We start from the raw sequence: 26024 nt of genomic DNA on the forward strand, positions 1-26024 counted from the left end.
CATCTCCAATCTGGTCAAGGAAATAGACTTCCAGGAGATCCAGGAAGCTCAGAGAGTCCCAAAGAAGTTGGACCCAAGGAAGCACTCACCAAGGCACATCATAATTACATTACCCAAGAATAAAAATAAGGAGAGAATCTTAAAAGCAGCAAAAGAAAAGGAGACAGTTACCTACAAAGGAGTTCCTATTGACTATCAGCTGATTTCTCAAAAGAAATCTTGCAGGCAAGAAGGGGCTGGAAAAAAGTATTCAAAGTCATGAAAGACAAGAACCAACATCCAAGGTTACTCTATCCAGCAAAGCTATCATTTAGAATGGAGGGGCAGATAAAGTGCTTCCCAGATAAGGTAAAGTTAAAGGAGTTCATCATCACTGAGCCCATACTATATGAAATAGTAAAGGAACTTATCTTAAGAAAAAGATGAAGATCAGAAACTATGAACAGTAAAATGATAACAAACTCACAACTATCAAAAACTGAACCTAAAACAAAACAAAACAAACTAAGCAAACAACTAGAACAGGAACACAGGAATGGAGATCAGAGGGAAGAATGAGGGAAAATGTATAAGGAATAAGAAGCATAAATAGTAGGTACAAAATAGACAGGGGGAATTTAAGAATAGTATAGGAAATGGAGAAGCCAAAGAACTTATATGTACAACCCACGGACAGGAACTAAGGTGGGGCAGAGGGGAATGATAGTGGGATGGGGGTGCAGGGCAGAGGGGAATAAAGTGGAGGAAAAAATGGGATAACTGTAATAGCATAACCAATAAATTATATATTTTAAAAAGGAAGATAGAAAAAATTGTCTTTAAAAATAAAAAATAAATAAATAATGAAGGGCTATGCAGGAAAAACAAAAAAACAAAAAACCCAGACATATAGATCAATGGAAGAAAGTAGACGGCCCAGAAATAAACTCATGCCTATACGGTCAATTTATATTTGACAAAAAGGCAAGAACATACAGTGGAGTAAAAACAGTCCATTCAATAAATGGTGTTGGAAAAATTGGACAGATTCCTGCAAAAGATGAAACTAGACTACCTTCTTACACTCGAAACCATAAAACTCCTAGAAGGAAATACAGTTAGTAAAATATCTGACATTTCTCTTAGCAATATTTTTTTCTGATATATCTCCTCAGGCAAGGGAAACAAAAGAAAAAAAATAAAATAGGACTACATTAAACTAAAAAGTTTTTGTACAGAAAAGGAAACCATCAACAAAACAAAAAGACAATCTACTGAATGAGAAAACATAATCATCAGTGACATATCTGATGAGGGGTCCATATCAAAAATTTATAAAGAACTCATACAACTCAGCACAAAAAAAGTCTAATTTAAAAAATGGGCAGAGGACCTGAATAGACACTTCTCCAAAGAGGACATACAGATGACAAAGAGATATAAGCTGTTCAACATCACTAATGGTCAGAGAAATTCAAATTAAAACCACAATGAGGTAACATCTCACACCTGTCAGAATGTCTACCACCAATAAAGTTACAAAGAACAAACACTGGTGAGTATATGGAGAAAAGGGAACATCCATGGACTGCCAGTAGAAATGAAGTTTGGTGCAGTCACTATGGAAAACAACATGGAGGGTCCTAAAAAAAAATAAAAAATGGAACCGCTTTATGACTTAGTGATTCCAGTTCTGAGTATATATCCAAAGAAACCCAAAACACTAATTCAAAAGAACATATGCACTCCTGTGTTCAATGCAGCATTATTTACAATAGCCAAGCAATGGAAGCAGCCCAAGTGCCCATCAATGGATGAGTGGATAAAGAGGTGGTACATGCACACCATGGAGTATTATTTGGACATAGAAAAGAATATCTTAACATTTGCGACAGGATGGGTGGACCTACAGTGTATTATGTTAAGTGAAATAAGTCAGTCAGAGAAAGACAAATACCGTATGATTTCAGTTATACATGAAACAAACAAAATTGAAACAAACTACAGATTGATGGCTGACAGAGGGGAGGTGGGTTGGGAGCCTGGGTGAAAAATACACATTGGTAGTTACGAAATCGTCATGGTGATTTAAAGTACAGCATAGGGAACATAGTCAATAATATTGTGATAACTATATATGGTGCCAGGTGGGTACTGAAAATATCAGGGTGAACACTTTGTAAAGTATATGATTACCTAACCACTATGCTATACACCTGGAAGTTAATACAAAATAATATCGAGTGTCAACTGTAATTGAAAAATAACATAAAAGGCAGACAATAATAAGTGTTGAGAACATGGAAAAATTGGAACCTTGACACATTTTGTAATATATACTGGTGAGAATGTAAAATGGTGCAGCTACTTTGGAGAAGTTTGCAGTTCCCCAAAATGTTAAACAGAGTTAACATATAACCCAATAATTCTACCTTGAGGTGTGTACCCAGGAAGAGCAAAAATATACATTCATATTAATATACAAATACTAATAGAAAAATTATTCATATTAGCCAAAAAGTGGGACAATCCAATGTCCATCACCTGATGAATGGATGAAAAAATATGGTACTTCATAGTACAACAGAATATTATTTGGCCTTAAAAATGAATGAAGCACTAGTAAATACTACAGTGATAAACCTTAAACACATTTTGCCAAGTGAAAGATGTAAGATGCAAAAGACCACCCTCTGGACGATTCCACTGAAATGTACAGAATGTGCAAATCTATAGAGACAAGAAAGTACGTTAGTGATTACTTAGGGCTGGTGAGGAGGAGAAATGACTGTTAATGAATAGAGTTTCTTTTTGGGATGATGAAAATGTTCTAAGAATAAATTGTGGTAATGGTTGCACAACCCTTGGAATCTACTGAAAAGTATTTGACTACACACTTTAAGTGGGTAAATTGCATATCATGTGGATTACATCTAAATAAAAATATTCCTTTTAAAAGCTAAGGAACAAAGAATTAGACTCCCACAGCCAAGACGCTGAAGGAAACGAGAAAGAGATTCTAAAAGAGGTTAGTAGCCTGAAGAGAGATAATGGACAAAAGGAAAATTCATAAAAAATTATAATTACTTGAAAGGCTTTTCTTTATATATTAAAAAATCAGAGTGACAGCTAGGTAAAGTCTCTAAGGAAGCGCAAGGGTCAAGTCTCATAAAATCCTTCATGGCCTCCTAACCTTTTAGGAATGTGCCCCCATTTGACACCACACTGTGTTACTCAGCACCAAACACCATGAAGGATTTTGCAGTTTTACTTTCTAGACTTTGTTTTAGAAAACAACAGGTATCTTTATAAATAGCGTTATTGAAGTATAACTGAAAAACAATAAACTGCATTTAAAGTGTGTGATTTCATGTTTTCACATATACACACTCATGAAACCATCACCATACGAAGATGAACATATGTATCACCCCCAAAAGTTTCTTCATGACCCTCCCTTGTATCCTGGTAACCACTAACCTGCTGTCACTATAGTTTACATTTTCTAAAAATTTATATACAAGGTGTCATAAAGTATGTACCCTTTTTTCTGGCTTCTTTCAGTCAGCATGATTATTCTGAGATTCATGCATGCTATTGCGTATATCAAGAGTTAGTTCCTTTGTATTGCTGAATAGTATTCCTTTACATGGATATATCACAGTTTGTCCCATACCTGTTGAACACCTGGGGATAGGTGTGTGCTTAAATTTCTAAGAAGTAGCTAACCTTTTAAAAAGTGATGTACTATTTTACATTCCCATTGGCAGTGTATAAGTTTTAGTTGCTCCACATCCTCACCAAGACTCTGCATGGCCAGACTTAGATTTTAGCCAATCTAATAGATATGTAGGTATATCTCTTTGTGGTTTTAATTTGCACTTCCCTAATGAATAATGGTGTTGAGCATCTTTTCATGTACTTATTTTCTACCTATTTGTCTTCTTTGGTGCAGTGTCTATTCAAATCTTTAGTCTTTTTTTTTTTAATTGGGTTTTTTTTTAATAGAGTTTTGAGAGCTCAGTATACCTGGATACAAGTTCTTTTTCAGATACATGCTTTACAAAAATTTTCTCCAATCTATGGCTTAGCTTTTCATTCTCTTAACAGTATGTTTTGAACAGCAAACATATTCAATTTCATTTTTCAATTACAGTTTACATTCAATATTATTCTGCATTAGTTTCAGGTATACAGCATGGTGGTTTGATAATCATATACTTTATACAGTGTTCCCTCTGATATTTCCAGTATTCAACTGGCACCATAGTTGCTACATTATTTGCTATATTTTCTATGCCATACACTTTTAATTTTGATGAAGTCCAATTTATGAACTTTTTTCTTTTATGGACCATGTAGTTGTATCTAAGAAATCATTGCCTATTAAATGTCAGAGATTTTTATGGTTTCCTTCTAGAAATTTAGTTTTCTCCTGTGCTTTCTTCTAGAAATTTACCAAATGTATAGCTGCATTTAGGTCTATAATTCATTTTTAATTTGCATGAATATGTAGTACAAAGTATGGATTGAAATACACTTTTTTACCTATGGATATTCCATTATTCTAGCACCATTTGTTGAAACAACTTTTTTCTCCACTGAGTCTTTCCTTTATTAAAAAAATCAGTTGTCTATATGTTTGTGGGTCTATTTCTGGACTCTCTATACTGTTTTAATAATCATTTTCTCTACATGATGCCAATACAACAGTTTTGATTACTACACAGTTTCATACTGAATCTTTAAATCAAGTAGTGATAGGATTCCAAATTTCTCCTTCATTTTCACAATTGCTTTGGTTACTCTAGGTCCTTTCAGTTTTGATTGGGATTGCACTGCAATCTGTCTGAAGAGAACTGACATCTTAACAACATTAAGAATTCCAATCCACGAATGAGTTATGTCTCTTGACTGATTTAGGTTTTAACTTTTTCAATGTTTTACAGATTTTAGTGTACAAATCTTGCACATCATTTACGCAAAATTGGTGCTTAAGTATTTTATATCTTATACTATTGTAAATGAAATTGCATTTTTAATTTCATTTTCTAAATGAATGTTGCTAATACATATACATACACTGATTTTTGTATATGGATCCTTATCCAGCAACTTTACTAAACTAACTCACTCACTAGTTCTAGGACATTTGTGGACATTCCATCTGATTTTCTATATAGGCATCATATATCTATCTATACATAGATATAGATATATGGATAGATCTATATATTTACCTATCTCTATATAAGCTTTACTTCTTTTTTCTAACCTATCACCCATTATTTCATTGTTGTTGTTGGGGTTTTGGGGTTTTTTTTGTTGTTGTTGTTGTTGCCTTATTGCACTAGATATAATCTCTGGTACAACATTAAATAAAGAATGGGCATCTTTTCCTTATTCCTAATCTTAAGAAGAAAGTATTCGGTCTTTCATTATTAAAGTTGAATGTGAGATACAGGTATTTTGTAGATGCCCCTTGTGTCAGAGGTCCTCAAGATCACCCTCCAGCTCACAGGAGAAGGACTCACAGGACTCAGATGTTGTTCTACTCATGGTTATAGTTTATTACAGTAAAAGTATACAGAGTGGTGTCTCCTCCCAGTAGTCATGTAGGACACGCTTAATTCTTCCAACAACTTTTATGACAACTAGTGCAAAGTGTTACCAACCAGGGATGCTCACCTGAGCTTAGATGTCCAGGGTTTTTATTGGGACTTAGACACGTGAACATACGGCACCTGTGTGACTGACCTTTGTTGCTGAAATTCCAGATCTCCAGAGGAAAAGAAGGTATTCATTATAAATCGCACTGTTAGTATAAACTATCTGGACAAACTGGTAGAGCAGGGATCCAGGTCTCAAACATGCAATTTTACACTCATTAGACAAACCATTACAAGAGCTCAGTTCCCTACAGCTAGGCAGAGAACAGTCATGGAAGCGGGCTTTCTTGAGAATGTGCAGTATTTGAGCAACACAGGACTGCTGAGACGAACATTTCTCGCACTTACCCGGTTGAGCAAGTTTTATTCTCCTCCTGGGTTTTTGAGTTTTTACTGGATTTTGTCAAAAACATTGCATTGCACTGCCTGCATTGGAATCATCGTGTTTTTTTCATTTGTTTGTTTATACAGTGAATTACATTGATTGCTGTTCAAATATTAAACCAACTTTGCATTTTGGGGATAAACACCATTTGATAATGATGAATGAATCGTATATGTCTATATTGTCATACTTGATTTGCTAGAATTTTGTTCAGAATTTTTGCATCTATGTGCACTAGGAATATAAGTTTGTAGTTTTCATGTAAAATCTTTGCCTTCTTTTGGTATCAGGGTAATGACAGCTTCTTAAGAGTTGTAAAATATTACCTTCTCTTTAATTTTCTAAAAGTTTGTGTAGAATTGGTTTTATTTTTGCTTTACATGTTAGAATTCACCAGTGAAACCATCTGTGCCCGTGAGTAGGCTTTTCCTGCAAGTTCAAATTCTCTAGTAGATATTAAGATATTGTGTTACTTATTTCTTCTTGAGGTAGCTTTAGTAGTTTGTCTTAGAAACAATACGTCTGCTTCATTTAAGCTGCCTATTGATTGACATTAAACTGTTTATAATATTCTTTATTATCTTTTAATGTTTGTAGAACATGTAGTGATGTTACCTCCCTCATTCTTAATATTGGTAATTTCTATTCTTTTTCTCCTGATCTGTCTGGTTTATAAATAGTACTGATGTCCTTCCCCCTACACCCCGACCGCGCAAAAGTGCCTTTGGTTTCATTCATTTTCTTTGTTATTTACTTGAATAATTTCCACTCTAAACTTTTATTTCCTTGCTCCTGCTTGAGTTCAATTTGCTCTTCTTTTTTAGTTTCTTAAGGAAGAAGCTGTGATCATTGATTTGTGATATTTCTTCTTTTCCAATATAGACATTATTTTAACTATAAAATTCCTTTTAAGTACCATTTTACATCACAGCACAAATTTGACACGCTATATCATACTTTTTATTTTCCGTCCTTTATTTCTTTGACCAATAGGTCATTTTAAAGTGTTATTTATTGATCAAATCTTGGGGATTTTACAGATATTTCTTCTGTTAAATTCTAATTTAATACCATTTTTATCAGCTAGCACACTTTACGACTCGATTTCTTTTAAACTTGTTTTTATGGCCCAGAATGTGATCTATTTTGTTAAATGTTCTTTGTAGTTTAATAAAAAGGTGTGTTTAGCTGTTGTTGGGTGTAATGGTCTATAAACGTTAATTCAGTCAAGTTGGTTAACAATATTGCTACTAGCGTAGTAATCTGCTATATCCTTGCTTATTTCTATTTACTTATTCTATCAATTATTGATAATTAAAATCTCTAACTATACTAGAATTTGTCTACTGCTCTTTACGGTTCTATTAGTTTTACTTCATGAATTTCAAGGTTCTATTATTAGGTGTGTGAGTACTTAGGACTGTCACTAATTAACTGACCCCTTTGTCATTAGGAAATGCTGTTCATTATCCCTGATAATATCATTATGTCTGAAATCTACATTGACACTAATATATCACTGAAGCCTTCTGTTAACTAGTATTTGCACTGTACATATCCTTCTATTTATGTTTATCCCATTTTCTCTATTCAAAATGTACTTCTTGGAGACAACTTACCGTTGGGTGTTACTTTTTAATCTGACAACCTGCCTTCTAATTGGGGTGTTTAGAACATTTATTATGCTGTAATTATTGACATGATTAGGTTTATCATCTTGCTATTTATTTGTTATAAGAAGATAAATGGTTCAATTTTTTTAAAAAAGTGCCAAAGATTTCAGTAGACACTTCATAAAATACAGAGCAAGGCAAAATTAGGTTTACAGTTGTGAGCACATGAAACACAGTTTACTCTTGTGTTATCATTATTTTCCACATGAACAACTGTAAACCTACTCTTGCCCCACCCTGTATATGTATTATGTAATGAGGCAGAAGTACTCAATGATGTTTTGTTCTGCTTATCAATGAGAACTCATGGTAATTTTTATTGTGGGAAATGACAGTTTTCATTTAGACAGTATTTTTCTGAGCTGTGACATAGGCTGAAAAAGTGCAACACACTCAAAACTGACTGAGCACAAGTTATACAAACAGCACGAAAAGGTGTTGTTGTACTACTAAAAGATGTCATAAACATGGAAGGGTTAGAAGTACACAAAATTTTAACTGAGTGTTGAAGGAAATAATGAAAATTGGATATTAGCAAGTCATGACTACTCAAAATGTGTGCTCTCAGATGATGTGAGGAAAAAATAGCAGTGTTTCCAAAATTACTCTTCCCACTTGGTTTACTGGCTGTCAAGAAAATATCGTTCTTTCCACTCAATTTACTGGCTATCAAGGAATAAAGTGTTGACAAGAGTTTCTGAAAGGGAGAATAAGATAAAAACATTTCTTCATGATGCTAATAACACCAATAAAGTTTTTCTTCATTTCCAGAGGCCTACTTAAGTGTAAAGCTGAAATACATGCAACATCTTAAACCTCCTACACCAAGGCCAAAATACTCCAATTTTAACCTCAGAAAACTATGCTTTATTTTTTCTATTGTTGTTCAACTATGGCTGTCCCAAATTTTCCCGTTCCTCTTCCCAGCTCCAACCGTCCCCCATTCCAAAAGTCAATCCCCACCCTGTTGTCCATGTCCATTGTTCCCTTATACATGTTCCTTAACCAGACCCTTCCTTTTCTTTCCCTCATTATCTCCTTCTCCCTCCCCTACAGTCACTGTCAGACTGTTCCTTGTTTCCATGCCCCTGGTTCTATTTTGCTTGTTTGTTTCTTTTGTTCATTGGATTCCCCTTATAGGTGAGATTATATGGTATTTGTCTTTCACTGCCTGGCTTATTTCACTTAGCATAATACTCTCCAGTTCCATCCATGCTGTCGCAAAAGATAGGAGTTCCTTCTTTCTTTCTTTCTGCTGTGTAGTACTCCATTGTGTAAATGTACCACAGTTTTTTGATCCACTCATTTACTGATGGGCACTTTGGCTGTTTCCAGAACTTGGCTAATGTAAATAATGCTGCTATGAACATTGGGATATGTAGGTTCTCATGAATTGGTGTTTCAGGGTTCTTAGGGTATAATCCCAGCAGTGGGATCGCTGGATCAAAAGGCAGTTCCACTTTTAGATTTTTGAGGAAATTCCACTTTTTTACACAATGTCTCCACCAGTCTGCATTCCCACCAACAGTGCACTGGGGTTCCCTTTTCTCCATATCCTCACTAGCACTTGTTGTTGGTTGATTTGTTCATGATAGCCACTCTGACCAGTGTGAGATGGTATCTCATTGTAGTTTCACTTTGCATCTCTCTGATGGCTAGTGATGCTGTACATACTTTCATACACCTATGGGCCCTGTGTATGTCCTCCTTGGAGAAGTGTCTATTCAGGTTCTTTGCCTATTTTTTAATGGACTGTGTATCTTCCTGGTTTTGAGTCATATGAGTTCTTTATATATCTTGGACATCAAACCCTTATCCAAAGTATCATTGGCAAATATGTTTTCCCAAATGGTTGGTTCCCTTTTCATTTTGATGATGTTTTCTTTTGCTGTGCAGAAGCTTTTTAATTTGATGTAGCCCCACTTGTTGATTCTTTCCTTTATAATCCTTGCCCTAGGAGATATATTGGCAAAAATATCACTGTGTGGGATATATGAAATTTTACTGCCTGTGTTTTCCTCTAGGACTTCTATGGTGTCACAACTTATATTTAGGCCTTTTATTCATCTTCAGTTTATTTTTGTGTACGGTGTAAGTTGGCGGTCTAGTTTCATTTTTCTTTTTTTTTTGCATGTACCTGTCCAGATCTCTCAACACCATTTATTGAAGAGGGTATTTTTACTCCATTTTATGCTCCAACCCCCTCTTGTCAAATATTAGTTGACCACAGAGACATGTGTTTATTTCTGGGCTCTCTATTCTGTTCCCTTGATGTGTGTGTCTGTTCTTATGCCAGTACCAGACTGTTTTGATTACAGTGGCTTTGTAACATAGTTTGATATCAGGTATTGTGACCCCTCCTACTTTGTTCTTCTTTCTCAAGATTCCTGTGGTCATTCAGGGTTGTTTTTGGTTCCGCATAAATTTTAGAAACACTTGTTCTAAATCTGTGATATATGTCATTGGTATTTTAATGGGGATTGCACTGAATCTATAGAATGCTTTGGGTAGTATGGAAATTTCAACGATGTTAATTCTTCCAATCCATGAAAACGGTATTTGCTTCCATTTATTTGTATATTTCTTCATTTCTTTCTTCAGTGTTCTGTAGTTTTCCAAGTACAGGACTTTTACCTCCTTGGTTAAGTTTATTGCTAAGTACTTTATTTTTGTTGTTGCTAGAGTAAATGGGATTTTTTTTCCCCTAGTTTCTGTTTCTGATATTTCATTGTTGGTATACAAAATATTCAATTTCTGAATATTTACTTTGTATCCTGCAGTTTGCCAAATTCACTTAATAGGTCGAGTAGTTTCTTGGTGGAGCCCATAGGGTTTTCTGTGCACACTATCGTATCACCGGCAAAGGGCAAATAATGATAGTTTTACTTCCTGCTTTCCAATTTGGAAGCCTTTATTTCTTTTTCTTGTCTGATCACTGTGGCTAGAACTTCAATACCATGTTCAACAGAAGTGGTATAATTGGACAGCCTTGTCTTGTTCCTGATCTTAGGGGGAAAATTTTTAGTTTTTGCCCGTTGAGTATGATATTGGCTGCAGGTTTCTCATATATAGCCTTTTTATTATGTTGAGGTATCCTCCCTCTACTCCCATTTTGTGGAGTTTTTTTTATTATAAATGGGTACAGTACTTTGACAAATGCTTTTTTCAGCATTTACTAATATGATCAAGTGATTTTTGTCTTTCATTTTGTATATGTGATGTATTACATTTGTAATTTGTGAATATTGTACCATCCTTGCATCCCTGGGATGAATCCCACTTAATCATGGTGTATGATCTTTTTAATGTATTGCTGGATCCAGTTGCCAATATTTTGTTGAGGATTTAGCATCTATGTTCATTGGTGATATTGGCCTGTAGTTTTCTTTCTTTGTTGTGTCTTTACCTGGTTTTAGAGTTAGGATAATATTAGCCTCATTAAAGAAGTTGGGAGTCTTCCCTCTTCTTGAATTTTTTGTATTATTTTGAGAAGAAAAGGAGTTAGCTCTTCTCTTAATGTCTGATAATATTTGCCTGTGATGCCGTCCGGTCCAGGGCTTTTGTGTGCCAGGAGCTTTATTATTACTGCTATAATTTCACTCACTGGTATCAGTCTGTTCAGGCTTTCTGATTCTTCTTGATTCAGTTTTGGAAGATTATGTTTCTAGAAATTTGTCCATTTCATGCAAGTTGTCAAACTTCTTGGCATATAGCTGATCATAGTAATTTCTTACTATCCTCTTTATTTCTGTGGTATTGGTTGTAATTTCTCCTCTTTCATTTCTGATCTTATTAATTTGGGTCCTCTCTTTTTTTCTTGATGAGTCTGCTTAAAGGCTTATCAATTTTATTTATTTTTCAAACAACCAGCTCCTGGATTTATTGATCCTTTGAATTGTTCTTTTAGTCATTCAATTCCACTTTCATCTTATTTCCTTTATATTTGTGCTGGGCTTTGTTTGTTGTTCTTCCTCTAGTTCTTGTAGACGTAGGGTTAGGTTGTTTATGTAATATTTTTCTATCTTTTTAATATAGACCTGTTTTGCTATGAACTTCCCTCTCAGGACTGCCTTTGCTGTGTCCCATAGGTTTTGGACTGTTATGTATTCATTTTCATTTTTTTCCAGAAACTTTTTGATTTTCTTTGATCTCATTATTGACCCATTCATTGTTTCATAGCATGCTATTCGGTCTCCATGAGTTTGAATGTTTTTGAGTTTTTTCCTTGAGGTTGATTTCTAGTTTCAAGCCATTGTGATGTGAGAAGATACTTGATATGATTTCAATTTTCTTGAATTTATAGAGGCTTGTTTTGTATTTATTCCAAGTATTTGCTTGGAATATTCTTTTCCATCCCTTCACTTTCAGTCTATGTAGCTCTTTTGTTCTGAGGTGGGTCTCTTGTAGACAGCATATATGCAGGCCATGTTTTCCTATCGATTCAGCTTCCTCATGTTTTTTGACTGGAGCATTTAATCCATTTATATTTAAGATTATTATTAATAGGTATTTATTCGCTGCCATTTTTTCACTTTGTACCTGTGTTCCTCTCTCTCTCTCTTCATTTACTTAAAGCAGTCCCTTAGCATGTCTGGCAATGCTGGTTTATTTATTCTTTTAGCCCTTTTAGTCCTTTAGTCCTTTTAGTTTTTGCCTTTGTTTTTCATTACTTGGAATACTTCTTGCTATTCCCTTCTGGCTTGTAGCATTTGTGTTGGGAAATCCACTGACAGCCATATCGGAGCTTTCTTGGATGTTCTGTCCATTTCTCTCTTGCTACCTTTAATATTCTCTCTTTGTCTTTGAATTTTGCCATTTTAATTACAATGTGAATTTTGCCATTTTAATTACAATGTGTCTTGGAGCAGCCTCTTTTGGGTTCATCTTGATTGGGACCCTCTGTGCTTACTGGACTCATGTGACTTTTCCTCTCACCAAATTAGGGAAGTTTGCTGTCTACCCCTTACTCCTCTTTTTCTCATTCTGATATCCCTATTATACAGATATTGTTAGGTTTCAGGTTGTTCAGGTAATGGAGCTGAACCTCCATTAAACCTTCTCTATTCATTTTGTGTTGTGTTTCATTTTGTTTCCCTGTCTGGGAATTTTTTTCTACCTTGTCCTCCAGCTCACTGATTCAATACTGTGCTTCATCTAACCTGCTTTTAATTCCTTCTACTGTGTTCTTCATTTTAGATACTGTATTTTTCAATTCCTCCTGGCACTTATTGATAGTTTCTATATCTTTTTCATTGCTATTGTAGTTCACAGTAAGTTCCTTGTAGCTTCCACGGAGTTCATTGTAGTTCTCACTGAGTTCCTTGAGCATCCTCATAGCCATTATTTTGCACTCAATGTCTGATAGTTTGCTTGCCTCAATTTTGTTTAGCAGTCTTCCTGGGGGTTCCTTCTTTCCTTTCGATTGGGGGTTGTTTCTTTGTTTCTCCATTTTAGCTGATTATTCTTGTTTGTTCCTCCATATTAGATTGATCTGCTTTGACTCCCTGTTTTCTTGTTGTGACCTTCTGTGACAGGAGACCCTTGGGACTCAATGGTGCAGTCTCTTTGATATCCTCAGCTTCATACTCTAGGGTTGCCCCTTATGCCATTTATGTGGGCTCTCTGGTTGTAGTTTGGTTTTGGTTGTTGTTGGGTCATTCTTTGCTGAGTCCTTCCCTCTGACTAGCTGACTGAGAGTCACTCCGCCCACCACATCTTGTATGCTGTTGTACAGGTGCTACATGAACAAAACCAAACAGCCCAGGAAACAAACCCATACTCACTAACATAGTTCCCATCCACAACCACACTATCTTGAGCAAATGAGTCAATATTAGGAAAGGTGTAAAAAGATTAAGACTATTATAAAAAAGGAAAAAGTAATATGAAATGACTAACTGCAAGAAAAGTGATTTTGTGAGGGTAAAGGGAGGAGCAGTAATAAGAGCAGGGAACAGAGTTAAGGCGGAGAGAGACAGAAGATAGAATTTACATTGTAAATTAATAAGGGAGGAGGGAAGGTGGAATGGAGTTAGAAGGGAAGCATACAATATTAGGTTTATACTGAAATTTAAAAAATATTAAGCCCTGGCTGATGTGGCTCAGTGAATTGAATGCCAGCCTGTGAATCGAATCACTGATTTGATTCCCTGTCAGGGCACATGCCTAGATTGCAAGCCAGGTCTCCCGTTGGGGGCATGCAAGAGGAACCAATTTATGTCCCTCGCATAGGTTTCCCTCTCTTTCTCTCTAAAATTAAATAAAATCTTTAAAAAAATTAAAACTAAAAGAATAAAATAAAAAATATTTGTATATATACCTAGTGAGGGGGGGGAACAAAAAAAAATATATATATATATACATAAAATAATAGGGACCAAATTGGAGAAAAAGATCTGTAACAGCAATGTCAACAACAAATGAGCTAAGATTTATATAGGTGACATGGGAATAAGAGGGAAGAAAGAAAGAAAAGTTTAAAGATGTCTAAAGGAAAGCAAAGTTATCTTGAGAGAATAGAGGAAGTGAAGAATGAAAACCAGGCTGAGGCAGTGAAAAATTAATATTTAAAATGAAAAAAAGTGCAAGAGGAAGGCAAAATGGAGTAGGAAAAAAGGAATGGTAAAATTAGATATTTGAAATACAAAAACTGTGATTATCTAGAAATAAGATTGAAGAAATGCAACAACCACCACCTTATCCACAACCAACAAGTAAATACTGATAATGGTGGAGAGAAAATATATTTTAAGAATGGGAAAAACAATGTGAGATGACTAATGACACTTACAAATGGTTTTGAGAGGCTGAATGGGGGAAAAATAGTAAGAGTGCAGAATAACAAGTTGTGGAAAGAGAGAATATAGAATTTAAAACAAAACTAAGAAGAGAAAGGAAGAAGGTAAAATGGAGGAGGAGGGAAGAGCAAAACATGGGATTTGAAATAAACTATAATATAAAACCTGGTGACATATTAGGCCCGCACTTAAAGGATATGAAATGAATGTTAAGAATGTATGCAGTACAGAAGATAGCATCTTGTTGCGCCTGTCTGTTCTTTCTGCCCTGTTGGGTTTAGTAGCTCAGGGCCTGAGGAGCTACGTAGCTTGCAGTGTCTGGCAGAGCTTTTACCCCTGTGGAATGTACATAGCAGGATACTCCTGAGTCTGAACGTGCTGATCTGCAGAGCCTGTATTCCCACAGGTGGGGGTTGGGCTTGCCTGTCTGTGAGGGGATCTGGCTGGCTGCAGCAAATCTCAGGCCTTTAGCTCCTGCGTTCCAGTCCTGCGCCTGCCTTTCTCTCACAGGAGATTCGGCCAAATTCTCCACTCCGGACAGCCCCATGCTTGTGAGCCGTGCTGGGTCGGGTCCTACGGTTCCTTCAGTGTACTCTACCCCTCTGGGTTTTTGGTCAGCAAAGCTGCTGCGCCAGCATACTGGCATGTGAGCCCCGAGTCCCTGCCGAGTCCGGGTCACACCTCAGCTCCCCTTTTAAAAGAGTTTCTGTGTGGTCTCCACGCTGTAGCACCAGTCCCTTGAGGGCCTGTTCTCCACACACTCCCCCCGCTCCCCCCCCCGCCAAAATCACAGTCTTTCACAGGACTTGCCACTGCCTTTCAGAGTCTCAGCCAGTTTTAGATAAAGTTTCTCTCTGGATCATTCCTGGATGGCATTGGGTAGAGCCTTGCAGCTATATTATAACACAGGGAGGTGGCAGGGACCCCACTTCCTCTAGAGCTCTTCAGCCTAGGGCAGGCCTGCTCCCTCCATACTGTTTCTGGGGGCGCACACCTCCCATGCTTTCTCTCTCCATTCTGGTAGCTCAAGGCTACTGAGCCTATCCACCACTGCCCCGACTCTGTGCAGCCAGAAGTGCTGGGCTGGGCAGGGGCGCCTGCTCACTTATAAAGCCCGGGCTGCCGGCTCCTGGGTATCCTGCAGGCAGGCCGATTCTTGCTCACGGCCTCGCACTCCCTGAGTTCTCCTTGTAGGAGATTACCCAGATGCTCTCCCTCTCTGCTCTGTTTTGACTACTAGTCCTGTTCATGTCTGGGCACAAGTGGATGTAGCTGCCAGTTATTTTGCCACCATTCTGGATCTCCCAAAATACTCCAATTTTTAATGCTGATGATAAGATACCACATTTTTTGAAGTCACCAAACTATGCTCTAGCAAATGGCTCAACTGCTAGAGTATAATTCCTTCCCAGAATCTGATGGTTTTCTTTACTAATCAGAGGAGACTGATTTTATTATTATGGATATATGCAGAATGTGCCCACATGCTACAACAAAGCAGGAATGGATGCTTTCCAGAGACTGGAATGACCGAAGAATGACCAATAATACCTATGATCCTATCTTTCAAACATTCAGGCTGGCTGAAACTTTCATCCTATAGTTATTTAATATTATAAGTGTATCAGTGTGGCAACTCTTAAAGCACTGGGAATAGTCTTCAAGGAGAAATCTTCCCATAATTTCTCGGTCTTGATATTCCGTTAACATTTGACAGCCAGCAAATACCAGCTGCCAGTTATCAATCTTAAAAATCTATAATTATAGTATGAGGTTTCTTAATTTAATAGAAATATTGCATTAAAAAACTCAAAAGGCTGAGTCTAACCTATATCTCAAGCTAGTTTCTTACTTATAAGAGACTGCAAAAAAAAAAAAACACCATTCTCTTCAATGATAATACAAACATCATTGACTTTTAAAATACTGCTTTATTGTTTAAAATTGGTAGTTTGAATGGGTGTTGAAAGTTTGAGAAACACTGTCATAGGGATCTCACTTACTCTCATGATTTTAAAAGCCATCTATAAAAGCTGAGACCTAAATTGCAATTTCTAGCCTAGCCTCCTTCTCTCAGCTCCAGATTCACCTAGCCAATTGCCTCTTTGACTTTATTACTTGAATGCCTCACAGGCACATTAAACCTGTAATAGGTTCCAAACCCTTGATCTTCACCATCTCTCCTCCTATTCCAATCCCCCTATCTCAGTGAAAATATTTCCTTCCTGGCTGCCTGTACCAGAAACCTAATATTCACCATTCAAAGTGCAGCTTCAATTGATCCACTTTGTTCTTTCTCCACTTCCACCCATTTAGTCCAAGTCACCGTCATATCCACTTTGGACTACACTATAGCCTCTTAAGTGGTCTTCCAACAGCCTTGCTGATGCACCTGTGTAAGGTTTTCAATTGCTGCTGGGACAAATTAGCACAAATGTAAACAACACAAGTTTATTATCTTACACTTCTGTAGAAGTCTGATAGGGGAGTCACTGGACTAAAATCAAGGCAGACTTGATTCCTTTCTGTAGGTTGTACAGGGGAATCGACTTCTTTGGATTTTCCAGCTTCTAAAAGCTACCCACATTTCTTGCCTTGTGGCCCCCTTACTTCATCTCCAAACCAGCAACCTTGTGTCTCTTCTGATTATTCTCCCATAGTTACACCTCCCTCTGACTCACTTCTTAAGCCTCCATCTTCCACCTTTAAGACCCCTTGTGATTACACTGGGCCCACCAGGATAATCCAAAATAACCATCCTATCATAAGGTCAGCTAGTTAGCAATCTTAATTCCCTTTTGCTATGTAACCTAACACATTCCCCATTTCCTGGTCTTAGGATAGGGATAAGGAGGCCACTATTCTGTCCATTACACTCCCTGTCTAACATATAATTCATTTTCCACACAGCAGCCAGAATAATCTTTTTGAAAACACCAATATGTTCATGTCACTTCCTACTTAAAATCCTTCAGTGGCTTCCAACTCCTCTAAAAATAAGAGTCAAAATCCTAAACATATGACACAAATCCAGGCATGGTCCAGTTCCTACCGACACATGCCCGTTGTCTCCTGGTTCACCGTGTTCCAGCCAGACACAGTTACTCTCTGTTCCTCAAATGCCAAGATTCTTTCTGCCTCAGGGTCTTTGCTCATACTATTTCTGCTGTCAGAATAACCCTCCTCACCTCCCATCCCACCTTTACGTGGCTAACCCTTGCTCAATTCTTCAGATCTCTATAAAAGTGGCTTTGCCTGATCTCTCAGCCTCCTACTAGTTCCTCCCATTATACATTGTCATGGCACACTTTTTCTTTTAGAGCCTTCACTACAATTGTAGTTAAATGTTATTTGTGTAATTTTTGGTTCAATGTCGGCTTCCCTGCACCAGGCAGCAAACCCGTGAGTGCTGGGGTCTAGTCTGTTCTGTTCTCCATCATAAAACCTGGGACTTAGAACTGACTGGCCTATAGTAGGTGCTCAATAAATAAATAAATAAATGAGTGCCATTAGACATAATGCCAAAAGCAGGTCTAACTCTTAAGAGGGTGAGTTGCATACGCCAAATACCCCAACATTCTGCTTGAGCATTTTAGGCCAGATGGGTCACACCGAACTGATCGTCTCACCCCATTCCTTCAAACCTCTATTAGAAACGTGAGCCTCCAGCCTTATCTCAAACTGTGTTCCTCCCTGATACCAAACACTGTTAGGTGTATTTCCTTGGACTTGTGCTGTACTTGCCATACCAGTCCTGAGAGGGCTACCTTATTTCTCTACTCCTGCTCAGTGCTGTACCACTAAAAAAAAGTTATAAAAACATGGATGTTCATGTCACACAAAAGGCATGACTTTCTACAGCCCAGGAATCCTTCCTTTGCTCTTGACTCTCTGTGACTTCCCTCACAGGTCCTTTTTTAACTCATTCTAAGTCCTATATCCTATGTTAGACTGGAAAGAGTATGTGTTCTGGAACCAGAAAATTATAGATGTGTAACCTGGCTCTATCCTCATCCATAAAGTTCATCAAACTTTGAGCTTTAGTACTGTCACTAAAAAAAATGAGGCTAATAATTTATTAATTCCTACCTCACCAAAGTATTAGATAACCTAAGTTTGGGCATACTTTGTTTAGCACTGCCCCCAGCCACCAAACACTGGCATGTCACACTACTCTCTAAGTTTAGCTAAACAAACTCCATTGTTAGAACAAGTACAAAGAATGACAAGAAGATAACGATATTAGCACATGAGCCCTGACTGTATGCTGATCCTAACAATACACTTTCATAGACACTATGTTCTTAATAGGACTTTCATTTCCAGAAACATATCGTACCCTCATCCTCCCTCCAGCCTGAGCAGATGTCTATAAATTATACTGCCTGACTAGAAGAGGTATTACATAGAAGGTAGTTACCACTGTCCACAACCCCTCATCCTCGTTCTCTCAGGATACCCATACTGAGACTTAGCTCATCAGCTCTGCGCCCTCTTCACTCCACTGCACTTTGTCCAAACTATACTTGCCATTCTCCTTCACTTTTGTAGGCTCTGGTCATTTTGACTTTTCCATAAGGCCACTTTGGTAACTTAACTCCTAGCTCAAATGTAACTTACTTTAATAAACCTTCCTACTACCCTAAGGACTCTGCTGAGTGACCTTTTCTTTTCTCCCCACAACATGTGTTGCAAGACCCCTGAGGACAGGCTCTGATCTGACCTGCATTTGTAAACCACTCCCCAGTGTCTAGAATGGTGTTTTACATGTAGTAGTTAATTTACTAAATATTTGTTGACTGAGTAAAATAATACATCAATGACTGAGTCTGGTTTAGACATACTAACTTTGATCTATCAAAGGGACAACCAGTAGAATTGTCCACCTCCCCGCTCAAGAAAGAGGTCAGGCCTACAGATGCACATTGGGCAAGTGTCATTGCCAGAGTGGTATCCGAAGCCATGGGGTTCAACAAACAGCATGTGCTGAGAGGAGCAAACAAACAAACAAAAGGTTAAAGTAGAATATTTCAGGGGTAAAAAAAAAAAATCAAAGGTGAAAAATCTCAGGAAAGCCGAAAAGAGAGCAATGGCAAATACCCCTGAAGGCATTATTGTTACAGAAAGACAGAAGAGGTTGAAGGCGTGAAGGCTGCCACTGCATGTGGTGATTCGAAGGTGCTTGGTGACCTAGCAAGTGAGGGTTAGGGCCAGAAGTGGGGATGGAGCTGAGGTATGAGTAAGAACAATAAAAAATGACAATTCTCTCAAGAAGTTTGACCAAAAAAGGAGATAGGATCATAGTTTCAAGGGAGTTTGGAAGCAGCTGTGAAGATAAAATAGCAGAGAAAAAGGTGGCTCAGCAGGTAAAGCATGATATGAGCATACGACTGCCATCGCTGCTGCCACTGAGCAACAAAACGGGGTGAGAGAGGTCACGGGCCCTGATCAAATTCTGTTGCTTATTCACCTGAGTGATCTTGGAAAAATCACTTCCCCCTCCCTTAACTGGCCTATCTGATTATTCTAATAGTATGAGTTAATAAGTGCAAAGGAATTTTAGAAGGGTTTACCACTTTCCATAAAGCTCTTATTATTGTAATAAATGGTTTGTAATCTTTAACAGATGTTTGCAATTTTTCACTCTCTCTCTCTTATTTTTCAATCGTCACCTGAGGATATATCAATTGATCCAGAATGGGAGAAGGGGAGAGACAGACAGACAGACAGACACAGGTAGACAGACAGAGAGAAGCATTGATGTGAGAGGAACACTGGTCATCATGTGCCTCCTGAATATGCCCCGACAGGGAACCGAACCCGCAACCCAGGCATGTGCCCTGATTGGGAATCCAACTCCTGACCTTCCTGTTTATGGGACAACGCTCCAACTGAGCCACACCAACCAGGGCTCATTTTTCATTTTTGCTCATTAGTGTGACATAGAGAAGCTGAAACTCCCTCGTATGTAACACTGATCTACTTATTCCAGTCCCAGCAAAGAGGAGTAAGACAATGACAAAGACAGAGAAAGGCTGGTTAAAGTCAGGGAATGAAAAGTTAAGGCAATGATGGCAACCCTTCCAACTCCTTTCTACAAATGCTGCAACTTTCCTAAACTGGAGGACATTAGTAAAGGGTTATCTTCCCCAGGTGGATGAAGAACTGCCAAAAGCTCGTATCAGAAGTGAGTGTGCCTGCTGCTTCTGTCAGTCTGGTCTGCCTTGGCAGGGACATTACGCTCACCTCAAGGTGTCAGGTCAGGGATAGGTTTCAGTAGAATCATCACTGACCTCATAACTGTCTTGAAAAATAAAATGAAATTGTGTATTTAAGTAAAGTTTTTGTAGCTCCTTGGTTATCTTGTTCTGGATCCCATCCCCCTGTGCCCCCCTCCCCCCTCCGCCCAAGGAAATGCTCCAAGCTCAGTGGTAATTTTCCACACTCAAACCATGTCATGGAGATTTTCCACCTCAAGGGGCGGCTGCCTCTGAATATTACCATGTCCAGGGTCAGTGTACACGCATTTGGTAGTTTCACTGTAAACATCTTTGCCACAATCACTTTCACCACACAACTAATTAACCATAAGGAAATTTCACCATAAAAGACAAAAGAACAAAAAATAAAAGGGAGACATTAAGAAGAACATAATGAAACATGAAAAAGTAATAAAATGAAAAAGCCTTTATTGCAGAAACTGAAAATACATTGTCTTCCAAGTCTTTTGTTCAAGTACATTTTTTTTTTTTTTGCTTGTTGATTTGTCTTCTCATTCAGCGTTACATTTTCTTTTTTCACTAAAGTTTCTTCCTTCATTAAGAGGGGTATCAGTTTCCAACTAAAGAATAAATAACTAATGTTCTCATTATGGTCAAAGACCATTATGAATTAGTAGCTGCCTCTTTTATGTTTTCCATAGCTTAGTAAACTTGGTGTGGATGGGTGGGGGGGATGATTATACACACCAAAAGATGCAAAAGCTGGTTTTATTTTCTAGCATAGTATGCAATCCTGCTAAGATTTATATAATATGAAAATGGGAATACTGCAAGAACTTTGTAAATGGAAAAATGAAACCAAACTGGCAACTAACTTAAATACATTGTCTGCTGAAGGCAGTTGATTCACCATGAAGAAATGAAACCAAACTGTCAACTAATTATTTTACCTTTTATGGTGGAATGGCCTTACTGCCAATGAGTTGTGTGGTGAAAATGTTTGCTGCAAAAATGCTCGTAAAAAAAGTGCTTGAGGCAAAGATGTTTACAGTGAAACCACATGAAACCCAGTGTAGTATTTCCTCAAAGCACTTGTGAGTGGAATACACTATTACACAAAAGGTGTATTTGCAATAGGAGGTATATTTGCAGATCACAGGTGGCATAGTAAGGTCATGGATGTTAACAAAAAGATATAGGGAGAAACTAGGCAGAAGTTTTCATTAAAGCAGTTCACAAATGACCTTCCTTCACGTGGTAGAATTTATTCTCTCATTCATTATTATCATTGGAAAGAAATGATAAACAGTGATTTAAATTGTGGAGTAATGCAAAAGTCACCTGCATTTATCTTTTAAGATGACTGTGTTTTTAAAACATCTTCCCAATTGTTTGGCTTAGGGTAACATTAACAGTAATTTTCATTCCATGAACATAGCTGGATAGACTATCCAGATGCCTCTTAGAGAAACTAACAAATTACTAGAGAAATCCACATGCAGAATGTTGATTGAATTTTTAAAAACTAAACTGTCTTTGTTGTCAGTATTTATATGGTTATAGGAAGACAAACAATATCAGTAAGTAAACCTAGTAGCGTTAAGGCATATTAGGGTGATATTGTAAGGGCTTAAATAAGTGGGATTCTGTGCAGAAGGCTCATTGCTTTTAATAAAAGTCAGTCTACTGAAATCAAGCAACATCATTAGGGTGATTACAGAGAAAACAGCATGTGTTACAAAGGAGGGAGATGATATAACAGACCAAATACATGACTCATTCATTAATGCTTTTATAATCTTCACGAATATACAAATGGCCCAACAGTAAATGCGGATGTATATGTGATGGAGGAGGGAGAATAGACAGTGAGACTAAAGGACTCTCGTTAGTACAACCGTCTTTGTTAATTCAACAAATATTTTCTGTGTGCCTACCAAGTGTGCCAAGCTCCGTTCTCTAGACTGAGGATACCACAGCAATCAAAACAGACAAAAATCCTTGCCCATGTGGAGCTTAGGATATAGTGGAGGATTTAAAACATGTGACTTTGAGCAAGACAGGTACTTGGGTGACTAAAAGGTTTGTTACAGAGAAATCAAGACAAGGAAGACTGCCAATACAAATTGAACACATACACACACACAGACAATACAAAATGGACATTGTTCATGACAGTGAAGCTGAATATATATGCAGAGAGCACTTCCTCATATTCTAAATTATTTTTGCTAAAATCAAACACCAGCAACTACTTTCCTCTGATGTAGCCTGATATTAGAGGAACCAAAAAAAAAAAAAAAAAAAAAATCTCAGACAATCAGTTACATGATGAACTGGGATGGAACCACACTGTGCAACCAACAAATGCATACCAACAGACTAGTTTCTGCTGAATAAAAATTTTAAAAATTAATGAACTAATTGATAAACTCTGTAATTTATCTGAAAATATATTCCAAAAATGGAAGAAAAGTATTAATTACATCAAAGAAGTTTTTGCAAGTTTGGAAACAGGATTACAGAGTAAATGTAGGCAGGTATTTCACATATTTAGGCCAATAATTCCCTGAAATGTGACTCTACCAGTTTTCCAGTCAGTGTAGTGTACATTTGCCACACTACTGAGCGATTTCAACTCTGATAAGAGATTGAGGGAATATTCCTGGCAAATAGACTGCACGTGTTGAGGGCGGCACATTAAATAAATGTATAAAAGCAAAGCAGACAAAAAGACATGCAGCCATAATTCATATGCCGGAATCAAACAAGGAGGGAGACAAAACTTGCAGTTGAAACGTTCCAGGTCACCAGTTCTGTCCACTGAAAAAGAAACACCTAAGAACTTCACCACTATCGAGAGGCTTCGAACACATACTCGGTCCCCCTGGTTTTAAATGACTGTCCACCAAGTAGTGACGGTTCCTTCTAGACCCATTCGAGACCCAGGGGTCGAATCCCTTAGCTTTAGATGGGTGGGACTGGCAAGTTCACCTAAGGCAAAGTAAGAGGAACAGGTCCTAAGCTCCAATTGAAAGCAAAACACAAAGTTTACGAGGGTGAAGGAAAGAAAGCGGAGAAACCACAGCAAATAAAATAAGAAATAGAAAAACTATACAACGTCAGAGAACCCACCGGGCCATCCCCACCACTCAAAAGGGTAGGACTAGAGAAGCCCTAAGGGCCGGGGATCTTCGAGCCTCGGAACTCAACAACCCGACCGAAGCAGGAGAGGGGGAGCAGTTCCCGGAAACCCCCTCCCACCAACCCCGCCCATTGGGTCCGCCCCGTCTTGCCAGGCTACTCACCGGACTTGCTTCCCACATAACGGTGGCGTAATAGAGCGGAGAGAGCCTGGGAAATGGGCTATCCGCGGGACACAGGTGTTGGTTTTTTCCAAGGGTGCCCAGGAACGAAGGGATGGAGAGGCAACCTTTACGCAGGCCTTCCTTCTCCCCGCCCTGTCACAAGCCAGCTTCTTTGAACTACCGAACCTCCCGACTTCCGCCCAAAGCGCCGGCCCCGGAAGCTCGTTCCCCCTCTGCCGCTGCCTTCCGGGCTCGGCTGGCGGGTCGTAATGGGAGGAGCTTGTGAGTATCTGGTTTGTAACAGAGTTAAAAGGGCTTGTAGTCCAGCCACACTTTTAGTGCTAAATTCCCAGAGCAACATCCCCATCAAATGATCCTCAAGCCACAGTTGGTTGTATTTCCTTGGATAATTACTGGTCACCGTATACTGAGTGTAGGGGCCAAGAGCCAGCCAAGCTTAGGAACTGATCCCAGTGCAACCAGTGATATTTGGGACAAGCTTCACCATCTAACTCTCAGTTTCCTCATCCTACGAATAGAGATAATACATCTTCAGTAAGTACTTAAGGGTTAGTAACATCATTTAAAGTACCTAGCACAGTATTTGGCATACAGCAAGAGCTCAGTGAGTGACAGGTGTTTGCCAGACACTGCTCTCCAGTGAACTAGATTGACCCAAGTGCAGTCCATGCCCTCGTGGAGCTTAGAGTCTAAAGAAAAGAGCAAAAAGTAAGTAACTTAAATAAATAAAAAGGTGCAGTATGGTGTATAGGAAGCATGGTAAGTACAGGGTTCTATGAGAGCATGCTTACCTATGAGTGGTGCCGGCTCCCATCCCCACCTCCCCACAAGAAGTTTAAGGATGTATTACTATTGAAGTTGACTGGGTAAAAGAGCTAAGAGAGAGGAAGAACCTTCTAGGCAAAAAGTAGAATCTACCCATTGGAAATGAAAAAGAAACAGTTTACTACAGAGTCTTCTGGGCTTTTCTACACCTTCATACATTTAAAAAAAATCATAGAATACCTACAGACTTAAAATATGACATTATTTTCACTTAATATGATGTAGTCTTTATTCCAATACATATAAATCTGTTTCATCATTGTAAAGTCATCATTTTAAAGACTCATGTCATTCCATAATTTGTATGTTACACACACACATTTGAAATAATCCATCATGATAGACATTTAAGTGGTTTTTAATTTTTTTACTGTTTCATAAAAGTGCAGCAGTAGACATTTTTGTACCAACATTTCTGTACATTTGTCCATCTACTTCCTTGGAATAAGTTATAAGAAATGGAAATTTCAAATTTTGATACATATTGCCAAACTACACTAAAAAATATTGTGTATGTATATTTTCAATCTCTATTCTTATAAATGAATTGAGATAGGGATCTTCATTTTACTTTTCATTTACTTTTTTCCAAATGTTAACCAGTTGTGCCAATATCACTTATTGAATAATCTGTTCTTTCCCCACTTTAAAGGGACACCATTAATGAAAAACTAAATTAGTGTGTATCTGTTTCTGAACATTCATCTATTCTGTAGCTCTCTGCTAACTCCTGTACTGTGCCACGCTTATAACTTGGTAATATATTTGCTCTTTCATAAAGCAAGTCTCCCCCTAATGCTATTGCAAATTTTTCAAAATCATGAGTCTTCTTATTAGGGAATACATCTCTTCATGTATTTACGTATTTTATATGTTTAAATATGCAAAAAAAGCTTTCATGTAGATTTGCACAATTCTTGTGAAGCTTGTCCCTAGATGTTTTATAGGGTTTTTTTGTTATTGTCAATAAGGAAAACTATTGATTTTTGTGTAATCTTGTATCCCACCATACTGTGAAAATGTCTTATGAGTCCTAGTAGCTTGTCAGTTGATGCTTCTGAATTTTTTGTCAATAATCACATCACCTACATAGAATGCAGTTTTCTATCTTCCTATTGCATTGGCCAAAACCTCAGAAAATTTTTG

General features: G+C 37.7%; 1 protein-coding gene across 2 annotated transcripts in view; it reads right to left on the minus strand.

The window, feature by feature from the left end:
• Positions 1–24236, minus strand: part of PARP11 (poly(ADP-ribose) polymerase family member 11) — a 62327-nt gene extending 38091 nt beyond the window's left edge. For both annotated transcript variants that reach the window (XM_054577952.1, XM_054577951.1), the window contains exon 1: positions 24033–24236. Coding sequence is in view for 1 of the 2 variants with exons in the window: in XM_054577951.1 (XP_054433926.1) it covers positions 24033–24050 (18 nt within the window). In the remaining variant the exon portion in view is untranslated. The remainder of the gene's footprint in view (positions 1–24032) is intronic.
• Positions 24237–26024: the final 1788 nt, after the last annotated feature.

This window comes from Pteronotus mesoamericanus, unplaced genomic scaffold (assembly GCF_021234165.1).
Source record: "Pteronotus mesoamericanus isolate MK-2021 breed Mesoamerican mustached bat unplaced genomic scaffold, CSHL_Meso_final contig_468, whole genome shotgun sequence".
Taxonomy (NCBI): domain Eukaryota; kingdom Metazoa; phylum Chordata; class Mammalia; order Chiroptera; family Mormoopidae; genus Pteronotus; species Pteronotus mesoamericanus.